This window comes from Anomalospiza imberbis, chromosome 14 (assembly GCF_031753505.1).
Source record: "Anomalospiza imberbis isolate Cuckoo-Finch-1a 21T00152 chromosome 14, ASM3175350v1, whole genome shotgun sequence".
In the NCBI taxonomy this organism is placed as follows: Eukaryota; Metazoa; Chordata; class Aves; order Passeriformes; family Viduidae; genus Anomalospiza; species Anomalospiza imberbis.
Window position 1 is genome coordinate 18,914,588 of NC_089694.1, and position 9,664 is coordinate 18,924,251.

Below are 9,664 nucleotides of genomic sequence, written 5' to 3' on the forward strand. Positions count from 1 at the left end.
GTGGAGATGACCTCCATCCCTGCACTCCTGCAGGCTCCATGGACGCACAGGGGAAGGATGACTTTGGGGCTACTCTGTGCTCTTGGCAGCACTGTGGCTTTTCAGTGCCAGGACCTACCCACAGCTTTTTAGGGATTGGTCTCCCGTGACCAACCCTTGCACGCTGCCAAGTCAACACGTCCGCAGCACGAAGAGGCTGCGGTGGGGCAGGAGGAAACAGCCCACACAGGCTCACATGCACAGAGCTGGAGGGGAGGAGCGCCTGCAGTGTGTCACAGCTGGCTCCACGCTCCTCCCCGGGGCTCCAAGCTTCCCCCGTCTGTCCATCTTGCATAGCCTGGGGGACTCTTCAGCAGGAGTAGGAGCCATCCGGGTGGTGGCCTGGTCTGCAGGCTGGTGTGGGAGAGGGACCGGGAGAGGTCACGTCACAAACAACCCACACTGACCTGCCCTCACTCCTCTGCGGCTGTTTCCCCCCGCTGTGGGGGTCCCAGCACCCCCTGTCTGCCCCTGGGGCAAGGGGGAGAGTGCACCTGAGTGAGGCCCCGCAAACGCCGTGCCAGCATTGTCTTGCCCACAGCAAGCCAGTGAGCGCAGCACGGGGGAGACCGGGGGGTTGACATGGCCAGCGTCATCCTGGAGAGCATCTTCTTGAAGCGCTCGCAGCAGAAGAAGAAAACATCTCCCCTCAACTTCAAGAAGCGCCTGTTCCTGCTGACGGAGAGCAAGCTGTCCTACTATGAGTATGACTTTGAGCGGGGGGTGAGTCTGCAGCCACAGGGGCTGCGCCATGCCAGTGTCCAGGGGTCACCAGCTGTCCCTTGCCAGCACGTAGCCCAAGGGCTGGTCAGACAGGGAGAGTGGTCGGTTTGAATCTCTCCAGGTCTCCACTTGGAGACCATTTGAACCAAGACTGTCTCTTGCAGCGCCGGGGCAGTAAGAAGGGCTCTGTGGACATTGAGAAGATCACCTGTGTGGAGACAGTGGCACCTGAAAACAACCCTCCCCCTGAGCGACAGGTCCCGGTGAGGAGGGTCCCAGGGTCCCTGCATCTGTCCCCCGTCCCCTCACTGGGGAAGTAGGAAGAGTCTCTGGGGTGGTGGCAATGGGGGACAGCCCTGCTTGGCATGAGGGACTCTGTCCACTCCATAGCAGAGGTCCAGCTTGATGCAGAGCAGGGAGATGCCAAAAGCTGTGGACCTGCTCCACAGGAGATGCCAGCAGCTGAGCACCAGGTTGCCAGCATCCATCTCTGCCTCTCTCTTCCAGAGGAAAGGGGAGGATTACAACAACGTGGAGCAGATCTCAATCATCGAACGGTTCCCCTACCCCTTCCAGGTGAGTTTCCACTGCACCCTCTCTGCTGGTCCACTCTGCCTGGCGGCAGGCCCTGAGGGAAGGATCCCACAGGGGCCTGGGGTCAAACATGACATCAGTGCCCCGGTGCCAGGTGTCACTCAGCTGCTTGGAGACACTCTGCTGCTGTCCACACTGCATGGGACAGCCAGGTGAGCCTCTTTGAGCCCTGAGCCAGCTCTGTTTAAGATGGAAACCTGCTTCTGAGCTCTGTCCTGCCCCTTTCAGTCCGCTGGCTGATGCTGGAGGGATGCTGGCTGCAAACTCAGCCCCCAGCCCAGCTGCCTGCCCTGCTGGCACCCAGTGCACCCCCAGCATACTGAAAGTCAGAGAAGGAAGTGGAAAGTCTCGGGGGAGGTGGCTTATTTTTAACCTCTTTGTCACGGCTCCACGAGCACCGTGCGGGGCCAGCAGATACCGGCAGGGCTGGCTCAGGGTGGCCACAAGGCTCGGCTCCCCCCGTGCCTGCCGTGAGAGCCCTGCCCGCGGTACTGAGGTGCGTGGTCCTGCAGGTGGTCTATGACGAGGGGCCCCTCTACATCTTCTCCCCGACGGAGGAGCTGCGCAAGCGCTGGATCCATCAGCTGAAGAGCGGTGAGTGCGGGGGCTCTGCAGCTCCCTCGGGAAGCCAACATGGGCACAGCTGTGCCTGTGCCTGACCCACAGTGCCAGGCTCCCAGGGGCTCGCTGGCTCGTGGTTACCTGTCCCATGTCTGAAGGAAGAGCGAGCTTCTCCTGCCCAGAGCAAGCAGATACTGTCACCCTCTGTAGCACCACAGCTACCTCGGCTGAGGCTCCTTGTCTTCTCACAAACCTGCTCCAAAGCAGCTCAAGCAAGCTCAGAAATCGTTGAGGGCAAGAGGAAATAGCAGATGTGGCCATACCGCTGTGCTGCCTTGGCATGTGAGGGTTGGGTGCCCAGTGCTTCAGGAAACATGGACCACAAGCCTGCTGCGAGCCACAGAGCATCTCCCCCAAACCGCCCCGAGCCTTGCTCAGTAATGCTGAGTTAATGCTCAGCTGGGCGGGTGCTCCCTCCTGGAGCTGGGAGTGTGTTGCAGCAGCACTGTGCCAAGGGGCTCCGACCACCCAAAATCTGCTGGAGCCACCTGTATGTGCCTCCTGGTGCATGTGTGTGTGTCTTTCTGTGGCTTTGTGCTGGCAGAGTGGGATTAGCTGCTTGAGTTGACACGGGGAAGTTGGCTCGAGCGAGGCGGAAGAGGGGCAGGCTGATAACAGGGAAGTGGGTTATCTCACAAGAGCCCCAGCAGAGCAGCCAGTCCTCTCCCACTTCCCTGCTGAGGGAGGAGGGTTGCTCTGGTAGCTCAAGCCAGTGTAGAATCCATAGGGAAAGGAGAGAAAATGCTGCCTTTCCTCCACCAGGGAATGGGCTCTCTGCACCCTGTGCAGCTGCTGTGGGCCAGCCCCAGGCTGTCAGCAATGTTTAGGCACATCCAGTTGTCCCTCTAGCTTGGGGAGAAGTATGAGCAAGCTGGTCAGCCTGCCTGGCAAGGGAATATTCTCCCTGCGAGGGAAGTCTCTGAGCGGGCACAGGGTGGTGGCAGCGCCCTCCTCTTCCCATGGAAAAGCCAGGCACAGCACTCGCCTCTCACCCCACTTCTGGGGAAAAAAAGGGCTCAAAAGAGCTGTGAACCATGGGCCAGAGCAGCCTGGGGGTTATTGGATATTTTGGCTGGCAGGAGGGCCAGGTCCTTCTGTGACTGGCTCCAAGTATGCTCATGCCCCTTTGCAGAGCTGCTCAAAAAGCTTAAATCAGATCTGAGAGGCAAGCCTGGCCCTTCCCTGTGGCTCAGGGATTGCATAGCCACAGCACTGAATCAAGAGTGGTAAGCTGAGGGAAACCTGAGCACCGGGGCTCAGGGGACAGCAGCACAGCTGAGAGGAAATGATTTAATGCAGCTGACCACTTGCACTCGGGGAGCAGAGAGCGCTTGCAGCAGGCTGGGGACACAGCCCTGGGTCACATACATCTTCCCTCCTCTGCCACAGTGATTCGGTACAACAGCGACCTGGTCCAGAAGTACCACCCCTGCTTCTGGATCGACGGCCAGTACCTGTGCTGCTCCCAGACAGCCAAGAACGCCATGGGCTGCCAGATTCTGGAGAGCAGGAATGGCAGTAAGACACCAGGCACCCTCCCACTGCCTTGTCCCCCTGCCCTGGGGACCACTGTAGCAGAAAGCCAGGGATCTTTTCTCACCTTAGCCCCTCTGTTCTGAAGGTTTAAAAGTCGGGCGGTCGCATCGCAAGACAAAGAAGCCCCTTCCCCCAACTCCTGAGGAGGACCAGGTAAAGGCCAATGTCAGGGTTTGATCCAAATTGTTGAAGAAAAGATGGACCTGGAAAAAGCCAACATGTTCAATGACTGCTCAGAGATGTACAGGCCAGGACTCTGCTCTAGGGAGGGAGGTCAAGATGGTGACCTAAGGGAGAAGGAGCTTGAAGCAGGGGATGGAGCCCAAAGGCCTATAGGAAAGTCAAATGATCTCAACCCTAAGGTTTCCCAGGGCAGCTGGGAGATTAAAGCCCTGATGTAGGCTGGAGGAGTCACAGGTTAAGCCAAAAGGTAAAGAGAAAACACTTACCTTTTTGTGGAGATGAGGAAAAATAAAAAAGTCCAGGGAGAGGCAATAGGTGTTGTGGTAGAGATACACGTGGGAGCTCAGACAAACACTGCCCTGACCTTGCCTGAGACCACTGCCCTCCCAGGCCTTGGAAGGGTCTCACGTGGTGTGTGTGTGTGCAAGCCTGACCGTGTCCCACGCCCTCCCTCTCCCTGTGGGAAGATGGTGATGAAGCCTCTGCCTCCCGAGCCAGCCCCCAGCACAGCAGGGGAGTTGAAGAAGGTGGTGGCCCTCTACAACTACGAGCCGATGAACGCGCAGGACCTGCAGCTGCAGAAGGGCGAGGAGTACTTCATCCTGGAGGAGAGCCACCTGCCCTGGTGGAAAGCCCTTGACAAGAACGGGTGAGAGCTCCCACTGCCCATGGCCCTGGCTCTGCAGCGCTGCCCTGCCCTGGTGCTCAGGAACTGGTGGGCAAACACACCCCTTTGGCACCCCACGGGTGAGGACAGGCTGCCTGCCCACTTGTGGGCTGCTCTGGGGAGGAGGCTGAAGCCAGCTGTTCTGTCAGCCCTCCCCAGATGGGTTTGCACCAAAGTTTTTGAGCCCATTTCTACTCAGCCTCCTGAGACAGGAATATCCTTTCCTCTTGGCCCGCCCAACTGGAGTGTGACCAGCCCCTTTTCTCCTGCAGGAGGGAAGGATACATCCCCAGCAACTACGTCACTGAAACCAGAAATTCCCTGGAGATCTTTGAGTAAGAGAGGGCACAGGCACCTGGCGAGTTGCACTTGGTTGGAGACATTTTCCATTTGGTTGTTACCCTACACAGCCCAAGAGCCCAGCCTGGCTGGGTCATTCTCCCTCTTCCACATCCTCTGACAGCCTCCAGCCCCTGGCAGTCATCCCTACCCTGCTCTCTGCACACCTGTCCTGGCTGGGCCAGGGTCAGACAGGGCTGGGGACAGAGGTGGCTGTGGAGATCTCCCTGGCTGAGTCCTGTGTCCCTGTTCCAGGTGGTACTCAAAGAATATCACTCGGAGCCAAGCGGAGCAACTGCTGAAACAGGAGGTAAGTGTTGCCTCCCGAGGCTGGGTCTGTTCTACACACCAGCCCTCTGGGCTGTTCTAACATTGTGTACAGCATGGGACCAACCCTGGCTTTTCTGGGAGAGGAGTGTTGCCCCAACAGCCCCAGGAACCTCCCCTATCCCAGTGTGAGCTCCTCCAGACAGCCACTCCAGGAGGTGGCCTCCCATGCAGGGACTGGAAGTAGGATTCTTCTGACTCACTACATCCTTTTCAGCCAAGCTGTGACCATCACACTTCAAGTTTTGCCTGTTACAGTCACACACAGTCCCCACAAACACCCAGTGACCTTTCCCCTTTCTCTTTCAGGGTAAGGAAGGGGGCTTCATTGTCCGAGATTCCACCAGCAAGACAGGGAAATACACTGTCTCCGTCTATGCCAAGTCCTCTGTGTAAGTGGCTCCAAGAACAGTTTGTTCCTCCCTCAGAGGGCCCCTCCAGGCACCCCTCACCCTCTGCCTCTCCTCCCCATGGCACTGACCTCATGTTCTCCCTCTTCAGAGACCCCCAAGGCACGATCCGCCACTATGTCGTCTGCTGCACCCCCCAGAATCAGTATTACCTGGCAGAAAAACACCTGTTCAACAGCATCCCAGAGCTTATCACCTACCACCAGCACAACTCTGCAGGTCAGTGTTCAGGAGACAGAGTGAAGCCAGCAGTGTTTGCACTGGCACCACGGCATCCCCACCTTCCTGCACCGAAGGCAGGAGTTGTGTTCCCTGCTGGAATGTGGCAATCTCTGCTGCTGTGTTTCAGGGCTCATATCCAGACTGAAGTACCCCGTGTCTCAGCACAAGAAAAGTGCTCCTTCCACAGCTGGCCTTGGCTATGGTAAGCCATCCTGGGCTACCTTGCAGTTCCCTGGTTAAAGGGTTTGTGTCGCATTACGACACAAAATAACTCACGCTCTCACACTATGATTAAAAGAGCAAAAGGAAGTTACTTTTATTTCCCACTTTGTAATATATAGAATTTTTAAAGTGACAGTGGATTGGAGGATAAAATTGCTACTTCTCCAACCACACTGGTCAACTCAACAGTCTATCAATTTTCTCCTCCCACAAAGAAGAATGTAAAACAATCATTATTTACATGAACAGTGCGTGAGAACTCCAGTAGAAATATGTAAACATTAGAAGGCATAGAAAACCTTTAAAAGAACTTTACAACTTCTAAAAGAACAGGGTGACAGGTTTGTTTCTGCTAGCAGCAACTTTCCCAGGCTGGGATCTTGGCTGTCCCACGGCTCATAGCCTTCCCAGGAACCACTTCCCAACTACCCTCTGGTGACAGTATTGACCAAAAAACTCCACAGGTTACCTTGCTCCCATCTCCTGGAGTTACAGGTCTCAGATTTTGTGGATGATTTTTCAGGCAGCAAATGCTTGTGAGCTTTTCTTGGGCTTGCTAGATCGGATGACCAGGAGCACCGTGCAGGGAGGTCACCCGGAGCCACATTACACTCACACTCTTGTCCTAGGATCGTGGGAGATTGACCCCAAGGATCTGACCTTCCTGAAGGAACTTGGGACGGGGCAGTTTGGCGTGGTGAAGTACGGGAAATGGAGAGGCCAGTACAACGTTGCCATCAAGATGATCAGGGAGGGCTCCATGTCAGAGGATGAGTTTATTGATGAAGCCAAAGTCATGATGTAAGTGGTGAGCACCATGCAGGGCAGTGCTGGATGCTCCTTGCCAGAATGGCTGCTCTCCTGGGAAGTGTGGAGGGACAGTCCTAGGCAGTCCCATACTCTGCAAAATGCATCCAAGATCCCACTGATTTTGTGCCGATTCCTTTGTGAGGTTTTCCACTGTCAGCTGGGCCAGAAGCACCTTCCCTTCCCAAACTCTCCTTATTCACAGTTATTTCCTTTGCTCCCTGGCTTTCTAGAGGCTCAGAATTGCATTTGTCCCCAACTCAGGAACCTGTCTCACGAGAAGCTGGTGCAGCTCTATGGGGTCTGCACTAAGCAGCGTCCCATCTTCATCATCACCGAGTACATGGCCAATGGCTGCCTCCTGAACTTCCTGAGGGAAACACGGCAGCGCTTCCAGCCTGCCGACCTGCTGGAGATGTGCAAGGATGTCTGTGAAGCTATGGAGTACCTGGAATCCAAGCAGTTTCTGCACAGAGACCTGGTAGGGCTGTGGCTGCTTTGTTCAGGCAAAATCCTGCCGGGGAAGTCGCCCGTGCATAGATAAATAGGATGCTTGGAGGCCTCAGTTGCTGTCTGCTGAGGACTTTCTAGCTTGCCTCAGTCCAGGTGAACTTGCAGGACAAAGTGAGGGGAAGTGTTCGGTGGGTGGGGATGAGATTAAGTTCTCCTGCTACAGGGGGATGGGAGAGACAAGAGCAGGTAGAGGTAACTGCCTCCACTTCTCCATTCACAGGCTGCTCGAAACTGTTTGGTGAATGACCAAGGAATTGTGAAAGTGTCAGATTTTGGTCTTTCCAGGTCTGGTAGATGTGTCTGTGTCACTTTCCCATCTCAGTACCCCATCTCCTCCTTCCATCAATTCTACACGTTAGTCTTTGTCCCCACCACCCTCCAGCTCTGCTTTCCCATCATCTTCCCATTTCATCTGCCTGGCTCAACCTTCTGCCTCTCCACTTTCCACCATCCCTTTCTTACTTTCCCTGCCCCTTCCCACATCTCTCTGTATCTTCTTTCCCTCCCCCAAGTCTCCTGGCTGCAGCTTTCTCTCCACATCCCCTTTTTGCTGTGCTTCCATGTCAGCAAATCTCTTCTGCAATCCTGGCTAACACACACGTACTGCTGAAAGCCATGCAGAGCTGCAACCTCTGGTCATTCTGAGCTGCCCATTCCTTTTGGGCTTGGTCAGTTGTGTGGAGAAGGGAAATGTGAAATCCAAGTGAGGCACCCTGATCCATTTTCCTACTGCAGGTACGTGCTAGATGATGAGTACACAAGCTCCATGGGGTCCAAGTTTCCAGTGCGGTGGTCTCCTCCTGAAGTGCTGCTGTACAGCAAGTTCAGCAGCAAGTCTGACGTCTGGTCCTTTGGTAAGGGCACAGCATTGATGATTTGGAGGTTGGGAGCTCCTCTGCAAACCAGGAGCAGGCACGGGTGCACCAATGCCATGAGCTCTGTTCTCCCCAAACAGGCGTCCTGATGTGGGAAGTTTACTCCCTGGGAAAGATGCCTTATGAGAGGTTTAACAACAGCGAGACCACCGAGCACGTCATCCAAGGCCTGCGCCTGTACCGGCCGCAGGCGGCCTCGGAGCGGGTCTATGCCATCATGTACAGCTGCTGGCATGAGGTGAGTGGCTTTCACCCCTGGTGACACCTCCGGCCACCCTGGTGGGGTGACGGGGCTCCCCAGGGCGTGGCTGGGGCAGACACGGGCTCCAGCCAGGCTTCCCTCTTGCCCCACAGAAACCTGAGGAGCGCCCCACCTTCACCGTGCTGCTGAGCAGCATCCTGGACATCTCCGACGAGGAGTGCTGACTGCGGGTACTGCCCGCTGACCCTGCCCAGTGCCGCCGCTGCCCGGCAGGACACACCCGCACACCGGGGGGCACAGCTGTCATGGACACGGCACGGGTGTGCTGAAGCCTGGGGGACCCCCACGGCCGCACCCACAGCTCCATCACATCCCCGGAGCCCCATCCGTCACATGCTCAGAGCTCCATCACATCCCTGGAACTCCATCCCTCACATGCTCAGAGCTCCATCACATCCCTGGAACTCCATCCGTCACATGCTCAGAGCTCCATCACATCCCCGGAGCCCCATCCGTCACATGCTCAGAGCTCCATCACATCCCTGGAACTCCATCCCTCACATGCTCAGAGCTCCATCACATCCCTGGATCTCCATCCCTCACATGCTCAGAGCTCCATCACATCCCTGGAACTCCATCCGTCACATGCTCAGAGCTCCATCACATCCCTGGAACTCCATCCCTCACATGCTCAGAGCTCCATCACATCCCCGGAGTCCCATCCGTCACATGCTCAGAGCTCCATCACATCCCTGGAACTCCATCCGTCACATGCTCAGAGCTCCATCACATCCCTGGAACTCCAACCGTCACATGCTCAGAGCTCCATCACATCCCTGGAACTCCAACCGTCACATGCTCAGAGCTCCATCACATCCCTGGATCTCCATCCCTCACATGCTCAGAGCTCCATCACATCCCTGGAACTCCATCCGTCACATGCTCAGAGCTCCATCACATCCCTGGAACTCCATCCGTCACATGCTCAGAGCTCCATCACATCCCTGGAACTCCATCCCTCACATGCTCAGAGCTCCATCACATCCCTGGAACTCCATCCGTCACATGCTCAGAGCTCCATCACATCCCTGGAACTCCATCCGTCACATGCTCAGAGCTCCATCACATCCCTGGAACTCCATCCGTCACATGCTCAGAGCTCCATCACATCCCCGGAGCCCCATCCGTCACATGCTCAGAGCTCCATCACATCCCCGGAACTCCATCCCTCACATGCTCAGAGCTCCATCACATCCCTGGAACTCCATCCGTCACATGCTCAGAGCTCCATCACATCCCTGGAACTCCATCCGTCACATGCTCAGAGCTCCATCACATCCCTGGAACTCCATCCGTCACATGCTCAGAGCTCCATCACATCCCT

At 56.3% G+C, this 9,664-nt stretch overlaps 1 protein-coding gene across 1 annotated transcript; it reads left to right on the forward strand.

The window, feature by feature from the left end:
* The first annotated feature begins 414 nt into the window (after positions 1-414).
* BTK (Bruton tyrosine kinase) lies at positions 415-8,585 on the forward strand. The gene is made up of 18 exons (XM_068205272.1): positions 415-762; positions 927-1,025; positions 1,270-1,338; positions 1,869-1,950; positions 3,367-3,495; positions 3,599-3,666; positions 4,164-4,345; positions 4,636-4,698; positions 4,958-5,012; positions 5,339-5,421; positions 5,531-5,658; positions 5,789-5,863; positions 6,513-6,684; positions 6,955-7,171; positions 7,424-7,488; positions 7,939-8,057; positions 8,159-8,316; positions 8,433-8,585. Exons 1-18 carry the CDS (start codon positions 622-624, stop codon positions 8,502-8,504), a joined length of 1,977 nt encoding a protein of 658 aa, XP_068061373.1. The 5' UTR covers positions 415-621; the 3' UTR covers positions 8,505-8,585.
* Positions 8,586-9,664: the final 1,079 nt, after the last annotated feature.

Bases quoted from the DNA above. Each gene is read 5' to 3' on its own strand.
- BTK (XM_068205272.1), top strand. From the start codon at position 622: ATGGCCAGCGTCATCCTGGAGAGCATCTTCTTGAAGCGCTCGCAGCAG. The intron at 3,496-3,598 runs GTAAGACACCAG...TCTGTTCTGAAG, and splicing joins TCTGGAGAGCAGGAATGGCA to GTTTAAAAGTCGGGCGGTCG. The intron at 8,317-8,432 runs GTGAGTGGCTTT...CTTGCCCCACAG, and splicing joins TGTACAGCTGCTGGCATGAG to AAACCTGAGGAGCGCCCCAC.